This window comes from Bos indicus x Bos taurus, chromosome 28 (assembly GCF_003369695.1).
Source record: "Bos indicus x Bos taurus breed Angus x Brahman F1 hybrid chromosome 28, Bos_hybrid_MaternalHap_v2.0, whole genome shotgun sequence".
Taxonomy (NCBI): domain Eukaryota; kingdom Metazoa; phylum Chordata; class Mammalia; order Artiodactyla; family Bovidae; genus Bos; species Bos indicus x Bos taurus.
In genome coordinates, this window is record NC_040103.1 from 13,150,441 (window position 1) to 13,176,249 (window position 25,809).

Consider the following 25,809-nt stretch of genomic DNA (forward strand, 5'->3'; position numbering starts at 1 on the left):
CTAGGTCGCTTTTTTCCTCATTCCAGAGAACAACTCTGCTGCTCACAGATATAATTTTACTTTACATAAATTTGCTGTCTAAACTGCTAGAAGATAAGTTTATCAAAACTAAAATAACATCTGTTCACTTTCATAAATAAAATTCATGTGCCACTTGATGCGTCTAGTCAAAAATGCACACTGCTTTGACATATCTCTATGGGACACGGACAGAATCCAGGGTTCAGGTAGCAGGAGTGAGTATAACAGATAGTAATCTCTCAGTTCAGTCAATAAGGCAGAAACTCTCCAGCTGATTTCTAGAGTGGGCATGGTGTATATTTGGAAAGATAATCTTAAGAAACATACTGAACAATTTATGTGCCGGAACTCATCCTAAGTGCTTGTACAAGACAAACATCCTGAATCTTCATAAAAACCGTTAGGTACTGTACTACTATTAGCTTACTTTTACAATTTAGGAGCGAGGCATGCTTCTAAAGGTAGAGCCACTTTTCCAAAGCAAACTACCAGGAGCTAAGTTCCAGCTCTCTGCTACCGCACCGCGCCGCACCGCGCCGCTCCCTCCCTCTGCGCATGTGCATCCCCGCCTTCTGCTGCTGGCTCGTCCTTCCGCGGCCTCCAGCCCCTCGTGGGAAACAATCCCTATCCTCCAGGTCCACGGGCGAGGGAGCTGCGGGTGAGCCCCGGAGGGTGGGGGCGAGGGCCGAGCGGGCTCCGCGCGGCTGGGAGAGCCGGCCGAGGCAGCGGTGCCGGGTGGTGGGTTGGAGCCCCGCGAACACTGCGCGACCCCGGGAGTCTGCAGCGTCTGCAGAACTGAAGGGACGGCAGGCGGGGACGCTTCCGACTTAAGGGGCCAGAGTCCCGTGTGGGAACGCGGCCTCTCAGGCTCACTCGGTCTGCAGGTGTTCCGCCCCTCAGCGGAGCGGGCGGCGCTGTCCTGTGGCCGCGGGTGGGGAGTGCGCGTGCGTGAAGTGTGAGCTGGGCCCACGGGGTGGGGGGCGGGGGCGGATAGGAGGTAGGGGAAGAGCGATTGCGCCTGTGTGACATGTTTGTGCGCACTTAACGTAGTGACGTATACGTCTCTCCTGCGCCAGGCTTACGGGGAGCCGGGAGGCTGTAGGAGACCATTGTCTCCTGCAGGGCCCAGAAATAAATGAATTTCCCGGACCAAATTGCCGCCTAGAGACTTGGTTTTCTTATCTGTAAAATGCAGACCTCTATAGTGCTTGCCTCTTTGGGTTGTTTTGAGCGCCCACGTTTTGTCAGCTGCTGTTGTATTTGTTCTGTATAGGCGGCTGGAGCTTGGACCCCTCCGTTAAGTCGTTTGTGAAATGGATTGGAAGGGGCTGGACCACCTAGCCACCAAAGCCTTTTCCTGGCTCTGTTAACATTACTCGGATCCTAAGTTATTATTTGTTATATCTTCATTTGTTATTTGTTGTATATAATCATGACACGGTGTCCTGAAGCCATCGAAGGCTGTGTGATGGTGGAAGGTCTGGGACAAATTTAAGAAGAGAGGTGAGCTGGAGATGAGCGGGGTGGGCACACAGGCTACACAGGAAATGTCACCTCTTTAGAAATTTGTGAAGCCATAGTTCGGGTTGAAAGGCTCACCAGCCATAGTTAAAATTCTGTCATTATCCGAGCCTAACACCTCTTCCTCTCCTAACTCTCCATTCACTTTTTCCTGAGGTTAGCTGCCCTCGAGCAGTGTTCCATTATTGATGGCTTCTAGAGAAATGCTGAGGTTCCTGCTCCCAGGATGGTAGTGCAGACAGGTCCTTTTTGGGTTATCAGTTTCTTATTGAAAGATGCAAAAAGAAATGAGCCCGAGAAGATGACTGGCTCAGATCATGCAGTTTGTTAGTGACAGAATCACAGTTGAAAGTCAGGTCTGCAGATTCTTGGGCCACAGCCCATTTTGTCATTTTGTTAGGTCAGAGTTAGTTTTTTATTAAAAGATCCTTTTGAAAATTGTAAGCAGCTTAGAACAGACTTTTTAAAAAAATAAATCTTGCCTTAAACACTCCCATCCCTTTTTTCAGAGGTTTCTTTGATTATCTGATCTCATAGGATTAATGGTGTCAGCAGATGAGAGTCAGATAGGATTAGTGACTAAACAGCAGTGAGAAGGTGTTTTTACCCCCTAGAACCTCAGTTATGACAAATCCCTAGTGTATCCTTTACTTTACTGTTCTGTGTTAAAAATCCTCTCATGTTTTTAATTTTTCTGTGTTACAAAACCTAAATTGGTAATAAATCTTCCCAACCTAGGGATCGAACCCAGGTCTCCAGCATTCTTTATGGACTGAGCCACCAGGGAAACCCGGTAATAAATCAGTAAGAAGCAAAAGTTTACATTCACTCGGTGAAAAGTATCAGGTCTAAGGTCAACATAAATGGGAGCCACACGTGAGCAGGTAAGTGTCTTGTGTGTGGAGCTGTGTAGGCTGGTGAATCCAGAAACTACAGGACAAGCCAAGTTCTTACTTCCTTCTTTCTCCCTCAGCTCTCCCTCCTCCACTAAGAGTGAAAAATGAACAAATCCCAGGTGAGTTTTTTTTTATTCCCACTTTATCTAAAATGAGTTTTCTAAAGTTTTTAAAGGGGTCAGCTCATTTGTGTTTCTGGCTTCAGTAGCAGATAGTCCTGGCTTTTGTTTCTGCATTTCCACTTAAATTTCAACCTAATACATGCAGTCTTGCTCCTTTAATACCTCTCCACCTGAATCATTTCTGGAAAAAGCCACCAAATTGTAGTCAAATCCAGTTTTTGTCTTTGTCTTAGTCTTAGTGGACCCTTTTGCAGCATTTGATACTATTATGCATAGTCTGTTTTGAAAGTCTGCTCTGCTGTTGTCTTTGACGCTACGCTCCTAGTTCTCCCTTTCCTAACTTCTTCCAGCGTGAAGTTGTCTTTGCCTTTTGCCCCAACATTGCTTATCCCTGGGTTTATTGCTTATCCATTGTTTCTCTGTTCTTAGACAACTGCTCTTCTCAGATACCTATTTTTCCTGACAACTTTTGTCTTTAAAAATTAAAATACTTTAAAATTGTTAGTATATTAACATGGTTTTTAAAAAAATGTAAGTGATACAGAGAAAGTAAAAATTCACATCCCTTCCTCTCTGTACCTTAGGCTTCCTCCACGTAGGGTGACATTTGTTTCTCATCTAAACCGTGTCTCTTTCACTGAGAGTGAGAGAGGTTTTATTAACGATTATGCTGGAACAACTGGCATATATTGGGACAGTCCCAGATAAACTGCAGTGTACAGTCACTCAGCTATAGGTATACATTCTTTCTGGTTTCTTGTTTGTCCTTCCAGTGTTTCTTTATTCAGTTGAAAGAAAGTATGAGCCCTCTTTTATTTAAATGGGAATCTATTATATTAGGGCTTTTTAAGTTTAGGTGCACCTGTACATACCTGGCAATGTCTTAAAAATGCAGATTTTGATTCAGTAGATCTGGGTTGGGCCTTGGAAGGTGCATTTCTAATCAGATGGAGCTGATTCTGCTGCTCAGAGAACCACACCAAGTAGTGAGTCTAAACACTGTTTCCCATTCTTTCTTTTTTTGGTTGCTTTTTTCACTTCTTTTTTCAGCTTGTCCCAGGGAATCTGTCTGTAACAGAACGTGGATTACTTCTTTCTTTGTTATAATCACATGGAAATTCAATTCTGAATGTTCCATAGTTTATTAAACTAGTAATTAACTATTTCCAACCTTTTGCTACTATAAACTCTGTTTTGATGAATAACTTTGTACATTAGGTTTATTCTATCATATACATCCCCAGAAATGAGATTTATTCTGTCAGGTAAATTTCCAGAAGTGATATTTGGGAATATATAAATTCCCAAAGGGTTGACTACAATTGATAAACTTGATCTGTTTGGTGGGATTATAGATACTTTGTACTTACATTGGCATTGCATGAGAGTGCTTTTTCTCCACAGCTTCTCCCGTAGAAATAATGTGGTTCACTTTTGGATTTTGACATCTGATAGGTAAAAATTAGTATTTTATGTAGTTTACATCTGTACTTATCCTAATGCTCAGTGAGATTGAAGATTTTTTTCACATATCTAAAAGATGTCTTGTTTTTATGTTTCTGTGATCTGTTCATGTCTTTTACCCATTTTGCTCTTAGGTTTCTGGCTTTTTTTTCTTTTTTTCAATGTCTGGTTAGCTCTTTGCATGTTAGTGATACTAATGCTTATCTTTCATATAAGTTACAGAATATTATTTTCTTGTATATCATTTGTCTTTTGATAATTGTTCCTGGTCTCCCTCCCCTCCCCATGCAGGTGTTCTGCTTCAGGATACCACATTTCACTTAGTCATCATGTTTCCTTAGGCTCCCCTTGGCTGTGACAATTCCTCAGATTTTCCTTGTTTTTGATGACCTTGTCAGTTTTGAGGAGTATAAATCAGGTGTTTTGTAGAATGTCCTTCACATGGGAATTGTCTACTGTTTTTCCTATGATTGATTATATTGGGGTAATTGTTTTCTTGGAGAAAGACCAGAGAGGTAAAATGTCATTTGGTCATGTCTTATCAGGGGTAAATTCTCTCAAATGACTTTTCACTTTTCAAAAAATGATGTACCACTGTTGATCACCAGCCTGAAGCTGTGCAGTATTAACTTTCTCCACTGTAAAGTTACCCGTTTTTCCCTCTGTTTTCGTAATATACTGTTTGGAAGGAAGTGGGGGGTTATACCACCCCTCCTTCTCAGTGGCGTATCCACATAAATTAGGCATTCTGCACAGGAGATTTTAATATTTATTAACTCAGTCAGTGTTTAATATCAATATGAGCTCATGGCTAGTTACTTTTTACTTATTATAGTCCAAGTACTACCTTGTTCACTTTGTTGCTCAAATCGTTTGTCCCACCTTGGTTATTAAATAAACCACTTTCAACGAACCCCATTGTTGTGTTTCTGTTTGAGTACTTCTTCTATACTTTCTGATGCTAGAAGATAGTCCAGGCTCATATTTCCTGCCCTAGAATAAGCCATTTTCCCCTGAAGAGCTCTGCTTCCTTTTATTGGAGTTTAGTGTTAGAAACCAAGACTGGAGGGCTGAGTATGCTATTGGTTTGTAATTCCTTATAGATCCTGTCAGCTGACTGAACAAGAAAATATTTATGTATACTAACACATATCTATGAATAATATTTCAGCATGTAACCATCTGTATTTATATTAAGCTAAGTATTAGTTCACACTAATGTCTCCTGCTGTAATCATTATCACCTGAAACATTCTGACCTTATCCCCTTGCTTGTCTATAACTCCCATTCCAGCATTTTGGCCACCACCATCATCATTTCTTTACTTAATTGTTCAATTCCAGCATACATATATAAGTTATTTCAAAGTTACTAACCTATGGACTCTTGGTTCCTTCCAGTTTTTGGTCATTATGAATTAAGCTGCTAGAAACATATGTAGGTTTTTACCTAGATACATGTTTTTTAAATAGCTAGAGTGTGAAATTAAAAATACTTGATCATATGTTAAGACTTCAGCTTTGTACAAAGTTGAAACTGCCCAATTATTTTACAAAAGTGCTGTATCATTTTATATTTCTAATTATGAATGAGAATTCCTCTTGTTCTGCATCTGGACCTGAAATTGACATTGTCATTGTTTTAGATTTAATGGTTCTAATAAATGTGTTATGGCATCTCACTTTTGTTTTAATTTACATTTCCTTAATACACATAATGGGCTTCCCTGGTGACTCAGTGATAAAGAATCCGCCTGCCAGTGCAGCAGATGTGGGTTTGATCCTTGGGTAAGAAATATCCCCTGGAGAAGGAAATGGCAATCCACTGTACTATTCTTGCCTGGGAAATCCCATGCACAAAGGAGGCTGATGGGCTACCGTCTGTGGGGTCACAAAGAGTTAGACACAACTTAGTGACTGAACAACAACAATGACAAATGACATTGAGCATTTGTTCATAAATTTATGAACTGTCTGTATGTCTTTACTTGACCTGTTCACATTTTTTATCCATTTTTTAATTAGGCAATTTATTTTCTTACTAATTCTTTTGTATATTTTAAATGCAACTTCTTTATTAGATATATATGTTGCAAATATTTTCTCCCACTCTGTGGCTTGTCCTTTCATTTTCTTAGAAATGACTTTTGCAGGTTAAAATATTTTTAATGAAAGCCAATCCATGTATTTTTTTAAAAAATGGAATGTGATTTTTCTGTTGTATTCAAAAACTTTTCATGAAACCCAAGATCACATAGATCTCCTATCTTCTGTGTTCTAGAAATTTAATAGTTTTGCATTTTATATCTAGGTCTGTGATTCATTTTTGTTAACATTTGTATAAAGTGTAAGGTCTGTGTCTAGGTTCATTTTTTTTGCATAGATGTAGAGTTGTTGAAGCATTTGTCAAAAGACTGTCTTTTCTCAATTTAAATGCCTTTAGGGCTTTGTTGAAAATCAGTTCACTAAAACAAACTGATGAATATGACAACAAAGAAACAGACTCACAGATACAGAGAACAAGCTAGTGGTTATCAGTGGAGAGAGGGAAGTGGGGAGGAGCATGGTAGTAGGGGGTTAAAAGGTACAAACCTCTATGTATAAAATAAATAAGCTATAAAGATATACTGTATAACACAGGACTATTGTCAAAATTATATAACCATTATAAGTGGAATATAGTCTTTACAACTTGTGAATCACTGCGTTGTACACCTAAAACTTACATAGTATTATGCATCATCTATACCTTTTTTTATTTCATCAGGTGACTATATTTCAGTGGATCTGTACCTGGACACTCTATTCTGTTCCATTAAGCTATGGGCTTCTTTCACCAATAACGCCCTGTCTTGGATATTAGTTGTTGTTGTTTGGTCACTCAAAGTGCTCAACTCTTTGCGACCCCATGGGCTGCAGCACCATCTCCCAGAGCTTGCTCAAACTCATGTCCATTGAGTCTGTGATGCCATCCAACCATCTCATCCTCTGTGGTCCCCTTCTCCTCCTGCCTTCAATCTTTCCCAGCATCAACATCTTTTCCAATGAGTCGGTTCTTAGCATCAGGTGGCAAAAGTATTGGAGCTTCAGCTTTAGCATCAATCCTTCCAATGAATATTCAGGGTTGATTTCCTTTAGGATTGACTGGTTTGATCTCCTTACAGTCCAGGGGACTCTCAAGAGTCTTCTCCAGCACCACAGTTTGAAGGCATCAATTCTTCAGAGCTCAGCCTTTTTTATTGTCAAACTTTCATATCTGTACATGGCTACTGGAAAAACCATAGCTTCGACTATATGGACCTTTGTAGGCTAAATAATGTCTCTTTTTTAATATACTGTCTAGGTTTGTCATCGCTTTTCTTCCAAGGAGCAAGCGTCTTTTAATTTCATGGCTGTGGTCACCACCCACAGTGATTTTGGAGCCCAAGAAAATAAAGTCTGTCACTGTTCCCATTGTTTCTCCATCTATTTGCCATAAACTGATGGGACCAGACGCCATGATCTTCATTTTTTGAGTGTTGAGTTTTAAGCCAGCTTTTTCATTCTCCTCTTTCAATTTCATCAAGAGGCTTAATTTTTCTTTGCTTTCTGCCATAAGGGTAGTGTCATCTGCATATCTGGGTTATTGATATTTCTCCCAGTAATCTTGATTTCAGCTTGTGTTTCATCCAGCCCAGCATTTTGCGTGATGTACTTTGCATGTAAGTTAAATAAGCAGGGTGACAATATACAGCCTTGACATACTCCTTTCCCAATTTTGAACCAGTCTGTTGTTCCATGTCCATTCTAACTGTTGCTTCCTAACCTATATACTGGTTTCTCAGGAGGTTGTGAGATGGTCTGGTATTCCCATCTCTTTAAGAATTTTCCACAGTTTGTTGTGATCTACACAGTCAAAGGCTTTAGCATAGTCAATAAAGCAGAAGTAGATGTTTTTCTGTAATTCTCTTGCTTTTTTGATGATCCAACAGATGTTGGCAATTTGATCTCTGTTTCCTCTGGCCTTTCTAAATCCAGCTTGAACATCTGGTTATTTGTACATGTTATTTGGTAGCTTTGTATAAGTCTTGAAATCAGGTAATGTGTAAATCCTCTTTTTCCTTCCATATTGCATTGGCTATTCTGTTGCTTTACCTTTCTATATAAACTTTAGAATCGTTTGTCAGCGTCTCCAAAATAGCTGGGATTTTAATTTGAATTGCATTGAATTTGTAGATTATATTGGAAGGAACTGACATCTTAACAATACTGAATTGTCTTGAGTGATGAATATGGACTGTCTTTCCCTTTATTTAGATCTTTGATTTCTTCCATCAGTTTTTGTTTTTCTGTATATCCTTGTAATGTATTAGTTTTATATTTGAGTCCTTTTTTTGGTGGTGGTGGTGTTGTAAATGGTTTTTTTTCATTCAAAATATGAAATTCCAGTAGTTTATTCTGATATGGGAAAATAGTTGGCTTTTTTATATTGACCTTGTATCCTATGATGTTGCTATATTTGCTTATTACTTCCAGGATTTTTATTCTTTTCCTTTTTTCAGAGTCTTTGGGATTTTCTGCATAGACAATCATGTTGACTTCAGATAAAGACAGTTTTATTTTTTCTTCCTAATCATCTACCTTTTATTTCAGGTTTTTCTGTTTGTTTTGTCTTAGGTCTTTCTGTACTAGCTAGGACTTGAATAATAGTCTTGAAACAGAGCATCCTTGCTCTTTTCCTGCATTTCAGGGAAAAGTGTCAAGTCCTAACAGTAAGTATTGAGGGGGTAACAGGCAGGAAGGCCAGGGGTCTCCAAATGGAGGAAATAGCCTGCAAGTATCAGACTTTTTTTTTTTTTTTTTTTAATTTCTTTCTTAAGCAGCAGGAGGAAACAAACTAGTGATATATTTTTTCCCCTTCTCTGCTGCTGCTGCTGCTAAGTCGCTTCAGTCATGTCCGACTATGTGCGACCCCATAGACAGAAGCCCACCAGGCTTCCCCATTCCTGGGATTCTCCAGGCAAGAACACTGGAGTGGGTTGCCATTTCCTTCTCCAATGCATGAAAGTGAAAAGTGAAAGGGAAGTCGCTCAGTCATGTCCGACTCCCAGCGACCCCATGGACTGCAGCCCACCAGGCTCCACCGTCCATGGGATTTTCCAGGCAAGAGTACTGGAGTTCCCCTTCTCTACACAAATTTAAAAAGAGATTTCTCTTAAAATACTGTGTTGCCATAATGACACCTGGTTCCACCTGAACTTAACTTTTCTCAAATTTTGAGCTAACAAATACATTTTTCTTATGGAAATGTTTGTGTTAAGCTATGTTAATGTACTATACATTTACCCCAGACTCTTGTCTTCAAGTCGATTCCACCTAAAGGCTTAGAACTGACTTGGCAAACCACTACGTTATCCTCATACATTGTTCTCCTAAGTCATGTAAATGAAACTTTTTGTATGGTGATCTGCCTTTATAGGAGATTCAAGTCAATCATTTTATGGCCCTGGATGACCCCCCTGGTGCCAAGATTACCTCAGAATGCATCCTGTGGGTGAGGGGCCTGGTGCCATTCTCTGAGTTTTGAGACATTGCTTTCTTTCATTAACAGACTGCTAGTAACTATATAACATCCAGCTAAAGACTAACAGGTGGGTATCTTTCTGCCCCCTTCTGATGTCTATGTCAAAAGCTTTCTCTATCCGTTTTATACTTTAATAAAACATTATTACACAAAAGCTCTGAGCGATCAAGCCTCATCTCTGGCCCCGGATTGAATTCTTCTCTGGAGGCCAAGAATCCCAGTGTCTTTCGTGGTTCAGCAACAACCTTTCAGTATGATGTTCTCTTCTTCATCAAGTTGGGAAAGTTCCCCTCTATTCCTAGTTTACTGAGAGGTTGAGAGGTTGTTTTTTTTTTTTCATTATGATAAATGACTGTTTTTTCTTCATTAGTTGCTATTATTGTGTCATTTTGCTTCTTTGACTTCCTGATACGTTGGATCATGTTCTTGTTTTGTGTTTTTTTTTAATGTTGACCCAGCCTTTCATTGTCGTCATGGTCGTTGTGAAGTCGCTCAGTCGTGTCCGACTCTTTGTGACCCCATGGACTGTAGCCTACCAGGCTCCTTTGTCCATGGGATTTTCCAGGCAATAGTACTGGAATGGATTGCCATTTCCTTCTCCAAGGGATCTTCCCAACCCAGGGATCGAACCCGGGTCTCCCGCATCATAGACAGACGCTTTACCGTCTGAGCCACCAGGGACCCTTTCATACCTGCAATAAATTCCACTTGGCTGTGTTTATATTTCTTTTTATACATTGTCAGATTTGATTTACCCATGTTTGAGGATTTTCGCATCTCTGTTATTGAAAGATAATCTGATCTTTATTTTTCTCATAATATCCTTATCTAGTTTGGTATTAGGGTAATGTTGGCCTCAGGAAATGGCAACCCACTCCAGTACTCTTCCCTAGAAAATCCTATGGATGGAGGAGCCTGGTGCAGGCTACTGTCCATGGGGTGGAAAAGAGTCAGACACGACTGAGCGACTTCACTTTCACTTTCACTTGGCCTCATATAATGAGTTTGGAAGTGTTATTTCCTGGAGGAGATTATGGAGAATTGTATTAGTTTTTCCTTAAATGTTTATTAGAATTCACTAGTGACACTGTCTGGGTTGGTGCTTTCTCTTTTGGAAGTATTTTAATTATTGATTTAATTTTTTTAGCAGAAATGAATCTTTTCACGTTATCTCTATCTCCTTTGTGTGAATTTCATAGCTGTGTCTTTTAATTTCATCTATGTTACCAATTTTTCAGGGGCAGAATTGTTTGTAGTATTCTCATTATTTTTTAATGTCATTAGGATTAGTAGTGTAAATCTGTCTTTCATTTCAGAGATTCACAGTTTGCTTCTTTTTTACTTGGTTAGATTGGAGGCTTTTAAAATTTTTATTGATCTTTTCAAAGAAGCAACTTTCAGTTTCATTGACTTTTCTATTTTTTTCCACATTTTCAATTTAACTGATTTATTTTAATAAAAATTCCTTTATTTTGCTTGCTTTGGGCTCAGTTTGCCTTTTTTTCCCTTTAGTTTACTAAGATAGAAGGTTAGATTATTGATTTAAAATCTTTTCTAATATATGCATTTGATGCTATAAATTTCCCTCTGGTACTGCTTTCACTGCATCCCACAAATTTTGATATATCGTATTTTCATTTTTATTCCATTTCATTTAAAGTAGTTTAAAATTTTCTTTGAGACTTCTTTTTTGACCTATATGCTATTTAATTTTCAAGTATTTGAGGGATTTTTCAGCTATCTTTTGCTTATTGATTTCTCTTTAATTCCATTGTAGTCTGATAATATATTTTTTATGATAGCTATTGTTTTAAATTTGTTATGGTGTGTTTTGTGGCCTAGACTATAACCTATCTAGGTGAATGTTCCATAAGAGGTAGAATAGAATGTAGAATGTGTGGCTTATTTTTTTGGATGGAATATTCTAGAAGTTTCAGATCATGTTGATTGACAGTACTGTTCAGGTCATCTATATACTTACTGCTTTTCTGCCTGCTTTATTTCTCAGGACAATTGGAGGGGTATTGAAGTCTCCAGCTGTGGCTATAGATTTGTCTGTTTCTCCTTTCAGTTCTGTCACTTTTTGCTGTATGTATTTTGATACTTTTGTTGGATACATACAAAGCCATCTAATGAGTTCTTAATTTCAGATACTATAATTTTCAACTTTGGAATGCCCATTTTATGCATGTATGTATGTACATGTACATGTTTGTATACACATTTATCAGAGGTCCCCAAGACTATCACTAGGTGCAGTGATTTTCTGGGACGACTCAGCATGTAGTTGTACTTAGGGCTGTGACTTATTAAAGTGAAAGGATACAAAGCACAGTCAGCAAAGGGAAAAGATACTTGGGGTTTAGTCCCAAGTAGAGGACCCCAGGCATAAGCTCCTAAGACTTTTCCCAGGACAGGCTTAAGTCCTACAGCAATGAGATGTGATGACAAATGTGAAATGTCTGCCAGGGAATCTCATTAGACACTCAGCGTTCAAAATGTTTATTAGGGGCTAGTCACGTAGGTACTGTTTGCTTAACATATAACAAAGTCTCAGACTCCAGAAGGAATGTACATGAGCAGAAAAAACCATATAGTTCACACAAACAGTTCAGGCTCAGTGAACCATTCTTACCAAGGACTGGTAAGAACCATCATGAACTCCAAATTCCCAGATACCAGCCACAAGACACCCTTGTAGCAGATCTTTCAGAAGATAGCAGTCTCAGGCCTGCTCTATTAATTCTTTATCTACAACAGACATACCATGTATCTGTTGACTTCTCCCATCCTTTCATTTATTTTGTTCATATTTTCCTCTTTTATATTAATTATAATTCATTCTGAAGTTCTTTTGTGTTATAATATCTGAGTCTCTATGTTGTTATTCATTCAGTCATGTCTGACTCTTTGTGACCCCATGGACTGCAGCATGCCAGGCTTCCTTGTCCTTCACCATCTTCAGGAGCTTGCTCAAACTCATGTCCTGAGTCTGTGATGCCATCTAACCATCTCATCTGTTGTCCCCTTCTCCTCCTGCCTTCAGTGTTTCCCAGCATTAGGGTCTTTTCTAATGAGTCATCTCTTTGCATCAGATGGCCAAAGTATTGCAGTTTCAGCTTCAGCATCTTTCCAGTGAATATTCAGGGTTGATTTCCTTTAGGATTGACTGGTTTGATCTCCTTGCAGTCCAAGGGACTCTAAAGAGTCTTCTCCAAAACCATAATTTGAAAGCATCAGTTTTTCAATACTTATCCTTCTTCATGGTCCAACCCTCACATCCATACAGGACTACTGGAAAAAACCATAGCTTTAACTATACAGACCTTTTGTAGGCTAAGTAATATGTCTGCTTTTTAATATGCTGTTTAGGTTTGTCATAGCTTTTCTTCCAAGGAGCAAGCATCTTTTAATTTCATGGCTGCAGTCACCATCTTCAGTGATGTTGAAGCTCAAGAAAATAAAGACTGTCACTGTTTCCATTGTTTCCCCATCTATTTGTCATAAAGTGATGGGACCAAATGCCATGATCTTCGTTTTTTGAATGTTGAGTTTTAATCCAGCTTTTTCACGCTCGTCTTTCACTTTCATCAAGAGGCTCTTTAGTTCCTGTTTGTTTTCTGCCATAAGGGTGGTGTCATCTGCATATCTGAGGTTATTGATATTTCTCCTGGCAATCTTGATTCCAGCTTGTGCTTCATCCAGCCCGGCATTTCTCATGACGTATTTTGCATATAAATTAAATAAGCAGGGTGACAATATACAGCCTTGACATACTCCTTTCCCAGTTTTGAACCAGTCCATTCCATGTCCAGTTCTAATTGTTGCTTATCGACCTGCATACAGGTTTCTCAGGAGGTAGATAAGGTGGTCTGGTATTCCCATCTCTTTCAGAATTTTTCACAGTTTATTGTGATCCACACAGTCAAAGGCTTTAGTGTAGTGAAGCAGAAGTAGATGTTTTTCTGGAATTCCTTTGATTTTTCTATGATCCAACAGATGTTGGCAATTTGATCTCTGGTTCCTCTGCCTTTTCTAAAACCAGCTTTAATTCTGGAAGTTCATGGTTCACGTACTGTTGAAGCCTTGCTTGGAGAATTTGTAGCATTACTTTACTAGCATGTGAGATGAGTGCAGTTGTGCGGTAGTTTGAGCATTCTTTGGCATTGCCTTTCTTTGGGATTGGAATGAAAACTGACCTTTTCCAGTCCTGTGGCCACTGCTGAGTTTTCCAAATTTGCTGGCATATTGAGTGCAGCACTTTCACAGCATCATCTTTCAGGATTTGAAATAGCTCAGCTGGAATTCCATCACCTCCACTAGCTTTGTTCATAGTGATGCTTCCTAAGGCTCACTTGACTGGCTCTCGGTGAGTGCTCACACCACTGTGGTTATCTGGGTCATTTAGATATTTTTGTATAGTTCTTCTGTATATTGTTGCCACCTCTTCTTCATATCTTCTGTTTCTGTTAGATCCATACCATTTCTGTCCTTTATTGTGCCCATCTTTGCATGAAATGTTCCCTTGGTTTCTCTTAGTTTTTTTGAAGAGATCTCTAGTCTTTCCCATTCTGTTGTTTTCCTCTTATTTCTTTGCATTTTTCACTTAGGGAGGCTTTCTTATCTCTCCTTGCTTTTCTTTGGAACTCTGCATTCAGTGGGTACATCTCTCCTTTTTTCCTTTGCCTTTTGCTTCTATTCTTTTCTCAGCTTTTTGTAAGGCCTCCTCAAACAAACATTGTGGTTATTCTATCATTGTCCTTTTCCTTTGGCCTTGTCTCTTCGTATAACATGACATTTTCTGTTGGATGGTGAGCATTATCTCTAACAACACAGATATTAGGAGAGGCTCCAAAAATTATCTGAAGTAGAGAGGATTCATCCTTTTCTCTGCTGGGCAGGTGGAATACAGAACTGGTCACTTTAATCAGACATGAGTGAGCTTGGTTAGGGCCCATAACATATTAGTTTTAATCCTTCTTTTCATTTTAACAACTGAAATTTTTACTTCCTTAGTAAAAGTTAACTTTATAATACAAAAGATAATATGAAATAACTTTTTCTTGGTCATCCCATTCTACGTTTTGTATAGTGCTAGCTCCTACAGTTTCCAGTTTAATACATGTTAATGTGTATGTCTTCTCATTAAGAATAATATTTGTAGCAACTAGGACCATTCCACCCTCTCATGGAAACTCAATTTATACAAGATACTACTTTTATCCTACATAGTATAGCATTAAAAAAAAGCAAAAGTTGCTCAGTCGTGTCCGACTCTTTGCAAGCCTATGGACTATACAGTCCATGGAATTCTCCAGGCCAGAATGTTGGAGTTGATAGCCGTTCCCTTTTCCAGGGGATCTTCCCAACCCAGGGATCGAACCCAGGTCTCCCACATTTCAGACAGTTTCTTTACCAGCTGAGCCACCAGGGAAGCCCAGCATTAAAGAAAGCAGTCCTAAATTTTTAGTAAACTAAAGAGATTCAGTTCAGTTCAGTTGCTCAGTCATGTCCGACTCTGTGACCCTACGGACTGCAGCATGCCAGGCTTCCCTGTCCATCTCCAACTTCCGGGCCTTGCTCAGACTTATATCCATTGCATCCATGATGCCATCCAACCATCTCATCCTCTGTCATCCCCTTCTCTTCCCACGTTCAGTCTTTCCCAGCATCAGGGTCTTTTTTAACATCAGTACTTCACATCTGGTGGCCAACTTATTGGAGCTTCAACCTCAGCATCAATCCTTGCAATGAGTATTCAGGATTAATTTCCTTTCAGACTTTATCTGATTTTATCTCCTTGCGGTCCAAGGGACTCAAGAGTCTTCTCCAACACCACAATTCAAAAGCATCAATTCTTCAGCACTCAGCTTTCTTTATAGTCCAACTCTCTCATCAATACCTGACTACTAGAAAAACCATAGCTTTGACTAGACGGACCTTTGTTGGCAAAGTCATTCTTTTAAATATTTTCCACTCGTATAGCTCTGACAATTTCTTATAGAAAAGGAATGTACTGTTACAGGAGCAAGTGTCATTCAAAGATGTATGTGTGGACTTCACCCAGGAAGAGTGGTACCTGCTGGATCCTGCTCAGAAGATATTATACAGAGACGTGATCCTTGAAAATTATAGCCACCTTGTCTCCGTAGGTAAGAATTCTTTTCCACATGATTACCAGTAGCATGCATTTCTTAGCTGATGAAATGTAAAAACTCCCTGTGAAATTTTCTGATGGAGATTCAAGGCCCTAAATGACTGGTCCCTTTTGCCCACTATAAAGTATGCTGTAGTCTTACCTCCTTGGGAATTGGTTTATTTAGGCACCTCTTTTAGATAGTTCCCAAAGCTGTACCTTTCTTCCCCATCATTTTTTTAGAGTTCTTGAAGCCAGACTGTTCAGCCATAGTCCTGTGTTACTCTCTTTACAGGGAATTGCATTACTAAGCCAGAAGTGATCTTCAAGATCGAGCAAGGAGAAGAACCTTGGATACTAGAGGAAAGATTCCCAAAACAGTGGCACTCAGGTGAGTTAGTGAGTTCACAGGCAGATGGAAGCCAGAGGAAATGAGGTCTTAGGCCATTGGTATATGATTCCAACCCCTGACCTTTGAAAGTGATTGACAGTTGGCCCACATACTTATGTTACCTTAATCACATTCTTCTGTATGTCACTTTCACTCATAAATCTTTCCCTTTCTTCTTTGACATTTTAGAGTCATCTACCTATAGTCATAATCCAAACTCATTTGGCTCCATCTGAGATAATTTTTCTTGATTATTTTAAAACTGTCCACCTTCCATCTATTGTCTTTGGACATCTTTTGTTAGATGGTATGATTCATGTAATACTTTAATATATTCATTTAACAAATATATGGTGAGCATTCAGTATGACCCAATTATGTTTATACATAATTAAAAGAATGTCCCTATTATCAGAGTGTGTAATACAGTGAGAGACAAAAAGCATTCGTGTGTGTGTATGAAGATGTATGTGCATGTATACACACACACATGGTGTTGGGTGGTGGTAAGTACTGTGAAGAACTGAAGCAGTGAAAAGGGGGTTAGAGAATGATAACATCCTATTTGTAATCAAATATACAGAATTCAAGAGAAAATGGGCTTCCCTCGTGGCTCAGCTAGTAAAGAATCCGCCTACAAAGCAGGAGACCTGAGTTCAATCCCTGGGTTGGGATGATCCCCTGCAGAAGGGAACAGCTACCCATGCCAGTATTCTAGCCTGGAGAATCCCATGCACTGTATAGTCCATGGGGTTGCAAAGAGTTGGACGCGACTGAGCGACTTTGACTTCACTTCAAGAGAAAATATATTTTATGAGGTACACAATAGATATTAGTCTCTAATAAATTAAAGTGTGAGCTCTGTGGATTCTGAATACTCCCGGCAGAGGGAACATCAGGTGCTGGTGTTAAACTTGTCAGACTAGTGTGCCGTTAGAGTATCTAAGGAAGTATAACGATGTCATGGTAGCTGGAGGTGAGTGGGCATGGGGGAGATTGGTAGGAGATGATGTCATAAGTAGCATGGACTGTGGCAGATATATTAATTTTATTTTGAGTGATGTGGGAAATCCTCAGGCTTTTTTCAGTATATATAAATCAAATTAAGCTAGCAGATTGGATTTACAGTTTAAAAGACTCCCTCTGACTTCTCTGTTGTGACCATGTGATGGGTGGATGGTGCTGAGGCACAAGCAAGGAAAGAATACCAGTTAGGATACTATTGTATACCCAGAGGAGAGAAGCTAGCTGCTCAGGCTATGTTGGAAATGCTGAAAAATGGTGGATTTGTACATATATCTTGAACATGAGGCCAAGAGGATTTGTTACTGGGTTGGATATAGAGTGTGAAAGGAGGAGGAGTTGAGCATGAATTCAGTGATTTGTTTCCAGTACCTGATAACTTAGAGTACTATTTACTGAGAGAAAAAATTTGGAGGAGCGATTAGAGGAGAGTTAGTACAGTTGGTCACAAGAAGCTTGGGATAACTGCTAGACTCTGGGAGAGACATACATAGAACTTCTTTGTAAAAGACCATGCAGTAAATATTTTAGGCTTTGTGGGCCACACATGGTCTCAATTGCTGCTGCTGCTCTTCCTCCTCTTACATCTTTCTCTTCTTTCTCTTCCTCCTCACTCTTATATTTCCCTTTAAAAACATCCTTAGTTCTAGGCCCACAACCTTACAGTCAAGAGTTTGCTGACCCCTTTTCTAGAGAGTGGTTGTTTGTAAATGAGAGAGGTAGTTGTGGTGCAGTACTGCTTTTACAAGGTGTGTGAATCCACTAAATCTTGTCATTAGAGGAGATTGAGGGGAACAGTCTGAGTCACTTGAAAATTAGAGAGCCTGGTTTCCCAGGGGTCAAATAAGGAACATTCAGCCATCCATTACTACCTTAAATGGCAACCATGGGTTCAGTGTCCTAAACCTGTTATCCCCTGTTACTAGTTTTTTCAAATTCCTAATGTTATTTTCTTTTCCATCTTCTTCATATTCATCTATTCATTTTCTCACTTGTCACTGATACCTGACTTGATCTTCCTAGTTGTTGTTTTTTCCTGCCTAAAGCATCCAATTTATCTTTCACTAGCCTAACAAAGTTGATCCTTATTAATAAATGAAATCAAAATCTCCTTTCAGTGACTGTCACAGTCTAGCGCTGTTTTACATATCTGTATCTTTTTTACTGCTCTTCAGAGTTCATTTTAAACTTCATGCTATCTTATGTCTTAAATTTCACTTTTAAATATTTTCTCATTTTTCTATAATTTTCACTTTGGTTTATTTTGCCTTTTAAGTAACTTAATTAAAATTGGGCATGCAAAGTGTTTAAACATTGCATGGTCTATAATAATGGCTTGTTGTTATTATTTTGGGCTTCCCTAGTGGCTCAGAGGGTAAAGCGTTATTATTATTTCACTTACTTTAAGTTAGTGATCAATTTTTTGCTGTAACTTAAATAGTCTGTATTTTATAACCCTAATCCACTAGCATCTGTAGCCCCAAAACTCATACCTGATGATATGATTGTTGCTTAGGGTTTCTATCATTGCTGAGATGTTGTTTTCCCAAAGAGAAGCTTGAGATAATTATTTGAATCTGAGATGGAATAAGTTTCATATATATATTACTCCAGGATTCTTGGGCTTCCCTCATGGCTCAGCTAGTAAAGAATCTATCTGCCTGCAGTGTGGGAGACCTGGGTTCGATCCCTGGGTTGGGAAGATCCCTTGGAGAAGGGAACAGCTACCCACTCCAGTATTCTGGCCTGGAGAATTCCATGGACTGTATCGCCCATGGGGTCACAAACAGTCGGACACAACTGAGCGACTTTCACTTTCAGTATATATAGATATATATGTACATATATTACATATATATGTGTACATATATATCTCGATATACACACACACATACATATATATACATACACACCATATATGGTATAAAGTACATAGTTGAGGCCAGAACTAGAAGTATCCATACTTTCTTTTCATACTTTTCCTGATTCTGATATTTTAATAATTACTTTGTTGAACCAAGTTTAGAAGAGATCACTCTTTTTCATCCATTCAGAAAGCATTCTATAGTATTTTTACTAAATGCACATTCTCTTATTTTATCCTGAAGTACAGGTTGAAAATAATTCATACGCACATCAGTTTTTAAGAATCATAAATGTCCTGTCTCCTCAGTGAAGTCAGAGAAAATAGAATTTTGCTAACACCTGCCTAGACTGTGATCATGACACAGGGTGTATCGTTGAGCAATGGACTTGTTTCATCTTACAGTGAATTAAACAGGTAGTAACTTCTAAAGGCAGCAGGTGGAGACTGAAAATGATAGGGATGTTGTAGAGTTTGTTGGCTTTGTTATTTTATTATTAGTTTTGTGGTTTGTTGTTTTAAATTAAAGTAGCATTTCCTGGAGGATGTTCAGGTCCCAAGAAGAGCCAAGGCTGGAGTGTAACTAATTACATAAAAGGTGTGTTTTTGAGAATGAACAATTTGTTAAATATCCAGCTAGAACTGCACATATTTTTTAATGGACTTACAGAATTATGACTTGAACTCATAATATGAATTCAGTTTTTGTTTTAATTTGTGTTTGTCAAGGTAGTAACTATTATCAGTTAGTCTTTGGAGCCATGGACTCAGGACTGTTTTAGATTTTTTTTTTAACATATATTAATATTGTTTCACCTAGTTAGTCACTCAGTCATGTCCAACTCTTTGTGACCCCATGGACTGTAGCCCACCAGGCCTCTGTCCATGGAATTCTCCAGGCAAGAATACTGGAGTGGGTAGCCATTCCCTTCTCCAGGGGATCTTCCTGACTCAAACAGTCGAACCTGGGTCTCCTCCTTTTCAGGCAGATTCTTTACCATCTGAGCCACCTGGGAAGCCAGTTTCATTGAGTAGTGACAGTAAAGAATAGCCAAGAATTTTTACAATAAAGTTTGTTGAAGGCCTCAGAACCATATATTAACAGAAAAATATGATCGTTATAGGTCTCATCTGTAAGCAAAAGCCACAGATAGTCTAGATATGAAAGCAGAAAACCTTGATGTAAATTATAAACTTAGATATGAAAGCAGACTTAAAGATCAGTATTGGTTCAGGAACAAAATTGTTTTGGGGGAAAGTAAGGCAGCAGATTGAAATAAAGAAACGTATGCCTTGATGGTTGGGACAACTTCATTAACAGCTGTGAGTCCACAGAATGAGCCTGGTCCTTTTGCAGAGATGGTCTGTCCATCATCTGTTTTGTATTTCCTGTTGGGCATTTGTGTTGTTGCGAATCACAGCTTGATAGAGAGTTAGAGTCTGGATTAAAGCATTGTCCTTTAGAGCATGAGGAAGTAGGTACCTTCAGAAATTTGTTTTGATGTTCATATATCAAATGGGAAAAAAGAATAGTAACATGCACATTAGTGAGGCTCCTACCACAGTAATCAAGCTGTGGGAAGGTAAGGACAAGAAAGCATGATCTACCTCTGTCAAACTGAGTTCATCCTCTAATATGTTTCTTAAACAGTCTATTTTTCTTGAGAAACAAATGAACAAAACAAAACAAAAAACCTCTCTTGTTAAACTCATCCAGTTCTTGGAGTTTCCTGTTCCCTAAATGAATAACTCTTACAAAATCTCCATCCCTTGCTTACCATGTCTTATTATAATTATTCCATGTGAATTAAAGGAATCCTGAACTCTCAGACTATTCTTCTGAACCTGAGGCAGTTGGTGTTTTCAGAACTTTAGTCTGGTGTTGATGTGTAGAGTAGAAGTGAGTACTCTAGTAGGAATCACACCAGGTAATCAGTGTCTGAGGGGGTTAGGACTCGACTGTTTTGTTTCCACAAAACATAGTTCATTTTCTGAAAGCCCTTGTCTACTAATCTTCAGTGTAATGATATTCAGTGTTCAATGTCTCTGTTGGGCTCACTCCATTCTCTTGAGTTTCCTGATTTCTGAATCAGCCACTCTCTGGTTCCCTGTGTTTTGAATATATTTCACCTTTTTCTGTCTAGTTTTAAAGTGTGTATTAATAAAGTATTAAATGTTACTGCCAGTTTCCTTCCCCTATTTTTACTGAAGCATGTTTTTATTTTCCACTCAAACCAGAAGAGTAAAGAAAATGTATGCTGGATTTTAGTTCACACCAGAAAACTGAGCCTAAAGCAAAAGAACTGACTGTGTAATAGGGCATTTGTGTAAAAGTCGAATTCAATTAGAAATGTACTAGGATTCATAAGATGTGGTTATTTTTCTCATTTCTAGAAGACTGGAAAGTTGATGACCTAATAGACAGCACCCAGGAAAATCAAGATGAACATTTTTGGCAACTTGCTTTCACCAGCAACAAAACATTAAGTACAGATAGTGGTGACAGAGTAAGGAAAACTTTAAATCTAGGTACAGACTCCATTCCTTCAAGCAATTTTCTATATAAAATATGTGACTCATGTGAAGTGAGTTTGAAAAATATTTCAGGCTTAATTATTAACAGAAAGAACTATTCTGGAAAGAAACCTGATGAGTTTAATGTATATGAGAAATTGCTCCTTGATATTGGGCATGACAAAGCTCCTCTTGGAGGGAAATCTTATAAATATAATCAAAAAAAGAATGTCCTCAATCATGGACAGGATCTCACTCAGTCCATTTTTGACCAGCCTTTTGAGTATAATGAAAATGGAAGAGGCAACCATGGAGAGGCAGCCTTTTTCACAAATAAGAAAGTTCAGATAGGAGAGACACACTGTAAATATAATGAATGTGGAAGAAACTTCATCCAAAGTTTGAAGCTCAGTTTATCTCAGAGAACTCTTTTTGAAATGGAGCCATGTGAATGCAGCATTTGTGGTAAGTCCTTCTATATGGATTTAAGATTCGGACATCAGAGAGCTCTTATGGGGGACAGTCCTTATGAATATAATGAATATGGGCAAATTTTCTGCGGCAATTCAACTTTTGTTATCCATCAGGGAACTTACACAGGAAAGATTCCCCATGAATATAAAGTCAGTCACAAAACATGGGAAAAGTCAGCTCTCTTTAAACATCAGATAGTACACATGGGGGGAAAACCTTATGAGCACAATGAAAATGGAAATACTTTCAACAAGAAGTCACATCTCACCCAACTTCGAAGAGCTCACTCAGGAGAAAAAACCTTTGTGTGTGGTGAATGTGGGAAAACATTCTGGGAGAAGTCAAACCTCACTCAGCATCAGAGAACACACACAGGAGAGAAACCCTATGAATGTACTGAATGTGGGAAATCCTTTTGTCAGAAACCACATCTTACCAACCATCAGCGAACACATACAGGAGAAAAACCCTATGAATGTAAGCAGTGTGGGAAAACATTCTGTGTGAAGTCAAACCTCACCGAACATCAGAGAACACACACAGGGGAGAAACCCTATGAATGTAATGCATGTGGAAAATCATTCTGCCACAGGTCAGCCCTAACTGTACATCAGAGAACACACACAGGAGAGAAACCCTTTATATGTAATGAATGTGGTAAATCCTTCTGTGTGAAATCAAACCTCATTGTACATCAAAGAACTCACACAGGAGAGAAACCCTACAAATGTAATGAGTGTGGGAAAACCTTCTGTGAGAAATCAGCTCTCACTAAACATCAGAGGACTCACACAGGGGAGAAACCCTATGAGTGTAATGGATGTGGGAAAACCTTTAGTCAGAGGTCAGTACTCACTAAACATCAGAGAATTCACACAAGGGTGAAAGCTCTTGCAGCATCCTGAACATTAAGAAGCCTTCATCCACGCTTTCAAATATGTTATACAGGTTTTTAAAATGAGATGAATGAAACCCAAAGAATATCACAAATTCCTTTAGAGAGTGAGATTTTGTTGTAATTCAGATAATTAGTACTAGAATAAAACCTTATTCATGTTTTGAATATGTAAAAGCTTTCCAAAAAAAGTAAAACTTTTCATCAGAAAATTTATATTGAAGGGAAATTCAGTTACATAATATGGTGGAAAAAAAAAACACCTTTGTCTAGAATTTATGTTGTGTAGTGCCGTATTCTGGATGTGATACAAAAATTTTATTGTTGTTAATATAATAGGTGATACTCATTTGCAGTCATATTCACAGTGGAATCTGAAGTTTAAAGACGTTAAATGACAACAGCATTAAACATTTATGTGAAGAGTCCTTGATGTTTGCAGGCCTTCTGTGGGTATGCTAATATCATAGAAATTTGAGGTATTCTTGATTGGTATATTAGAGCCTAACATGCTTATGAAGAGAAAATCTAAACTCTTAATTAACTGTTAGAGTCTATATTAACATTTCCCACACTAGATACCATCAATGTCTTTTTAGGTTGTAATAATTATGTATATTTGTATATGTAAATGTATTTATATACACTTACCAATACACAGTGATGTGCTACAGTAAGTTTATACTGACTTGCAAGCACTGCTGATAAATTTTCAGGAAGTTTATGAGCCAGTTGTTAAACACAGTCATTATTTTAAAGTATTAATTTACAGTTAAATATTCAAAAAACAAAGGTAATACATACTCAACACTCATCATTTCCTAATTATTTCACAGTGTTTTGCTATTATCTTTGTTCTCTAGGTTATCTGTATTGTTAAATCAGCATGATGAATATTATATAATGATGTAGTACTATACATCTGTGACCAGCCCTACGTTCAGTGCCATTGTGTTGGTAGTGTGGCATTAGTGGCAGTATTTACAGTGGCACATCACTGTGTATATATGCAAATACATTTGGCAAATTTAAAATACTAGCCACATACCCCTTCTCCCATTTCCATAGATAAATGGCTCTGTCCATTACTGCTGAATGGCCTCTTCAAAAAAGAAGCCAAAATATGTTTGTGGGGAGGTTTTTAACTACCTATGCATCAATCTTATTTTCACTACTACCCGAGACTCTCTGTAATGTGGCCAGTATATGCTGTTTTACTACCTGTTGCTTACCTTTCTTCTAATTTTGCTGGCATATGTGAATGAGTATGGCCATTATTACTGAGCTTCCACTTCGATAAAAAGGCCAAACAATATTTTCCTGAAGTTACTCGGCTGCCTTGGGTCAGTCAATAATGTGAATGCTGTTAATAATAATGATAATTACATAAATTTTGCAAAGGTTAACATCAGTTATGAACAGTAACGCTCACGGTATTCGGCAAATAAAAGTAGCGTTGTATAATGAAATGCTTCTGTTCTACTCTTGGTGCTTTATTGCTGTATCTATTTGGGCATGATGTGTGTAACCCAAGTTGTATGTAACTCAGGAACTATGTATTTGTATCTAATTTAATAGAATGTAATATACTATCTCTCTCTCCTTTGTCCTACCGTTTTCTTTGCTTCTTTGGAAAACACTGATAAGCAGTTCCAAGAAACACTGCCCCCCAAATAGCCATTCCCTGCTTCCTCCTTGTTGGGCCATGTTTTGTCTTTTTGTCCATCCTTTCCCCAGATGATTTAGGGGTAAATCCATATTAGTCTAAGTTAATCATGAATATTCTGTTCTAATGATTTTGTTGGGATGGACAGGTGAATAATGAGATACTTGGAAAATATTCTCAGTGCTTCGGGGAAAGAACTCAGTGATAAAATATTGTCATGACATGAGAACAGATTGTCTCTCATCTGCTGAACTTTTTCATGGCTGTATGTTATCCTAGATTATAGTTGTGGCCTGGTAGGGCAATAGCCTGAAGAGAACAGTACACAAGATGGGAAAAACCTGACTCAGAGGTACTGTCACTGAACTGCACAACTCTTTCTGGACCTGCTCTCTGCTCAGTATTTAATTCAAATACTAGGACAAAAGAGGCTTCTTGTTTATTCTTGGAGATGTCTGTTATTTAGCACTGAAGGCATTCACCTGATTCAAATGAATTCTTTTCTAATAGAAGTGTTAATGTTCTATTTAATGTTCTGGTGTTACTGTTCTAGTTTTAGAGATGAATTATTTTCTTTGACAGATTAATGTAGGGAGGGCTGTTTGTATCAGCCATGGTTCTAGTGAAAAACAATTCTGATCCAACTAAGAAGACTTTCATGGCAGACTTACTACAGTGGTTTGCCAGAAACAAGGGATATTGAAGCACCTAGAGATTAGTGTCCCCAGGAGGCCATTACCCTTCTAAGTCCATAAGGGCAAAGGATGGAAGCAGGTGTTCACCAGAGCCCAATAAGAGCCGCTGCTCTTGTGGAGGAGGGGCCATCTCATGGGAGATATTGTCATCTCCAAAATTATGGACCACATTTCTGGAACCCAATCAGATGCCGTCTGCAAGTGAGCCCACGTGGGCACAGAGAACGTAGAGGGGAAGGTCTGGGTGGAGCTACTGGAGAATAAGCAGCACAGTGTTTTTTATTCCTGTAAACTCCTATATAATGGCTCAGTATTAGAAATAAAATTATTCTTCTAGTTGAAAGTTAAGTATTTCTGCTTCATTGTGCTTTTATGCTGTCATAAGTAAATTCCTTTTGGAACTGAGCACTGTGGCAGGTATGTCTCTCGTTTGATATATGTGAAGCAGACATGTTAACTTGATTATTCATATAACCCCACATGATATTTCTTGTCATATGTGGTGTGAGGTTAGCAGCTCTGTGTTCTTCCAAATAAATAGCAAGTCCTCTCTGCACTGTTTGA

General features: G+C 38.5%; 1 protein-coding gene across 3 annotated transcripts; it reads left to right on the forward strand.

Annotated features, from left to right (window-relative positions):
• On the forward strand, positions 1–25,809 carry ZNF248 (zinc finger protein 248). 3 transcript variants are annotated; one of them, XM_027530856.1, is made up of 6 exons: positions 1–679; positions 2,281–2,426; positions 2,516–2,557; positions 15,613–15,739; positions 16,019–16,114; positions 21,396–25,809. In XM_027530856.1, the coding sequence occupies exons 3-6, from the start codon at positions 2,543–2,545 to the stop codon at positions 22,892–22,894; spliced, it is 1,737 nt and encodes a 578-aa protein (XP_027386657.1). In that variant the 5' UTR covers positions 1–679; positions 2,281–2,426; positions 2,516–2,542; the 3' UTR covers positions 22,895–25,809. The 3 variants fall into 3 exon arrangements, with proteins under 3 accessions (XP_027386657.1, XP_027386656.1, XP_027386655.1); XM_027530855.1 differs by lacking the exon at positions 1–679 and adding an exon at positions 1,043–1,524; XM_027530854.1 differs by lacking the exons at positions 1–679; positions 2,516–2,557 and adding an exon at positions 1,043–1,524.

Coding starts and splice junctions, on each gene's coding strand:
- ZNF248 (XM_027530854.1), top strand. CDS start 2,406: ATGGGAGCCACACGTGAGCAG. Junction 15,740..16,018: donor TAGCCACCTTGTCTCCGTAG/GTAAGAATTCTT, acceptor CTCTCTTTACAG/GGAATTGCATTACTAAGCCA. Junction 16,115..21,395: donor CCCAAAACAGTGGCACTCAG/GTGAGTTAGTGA, acceptor TCTCATTTCTAG/AAGACTGGAAAGTTGATGAC.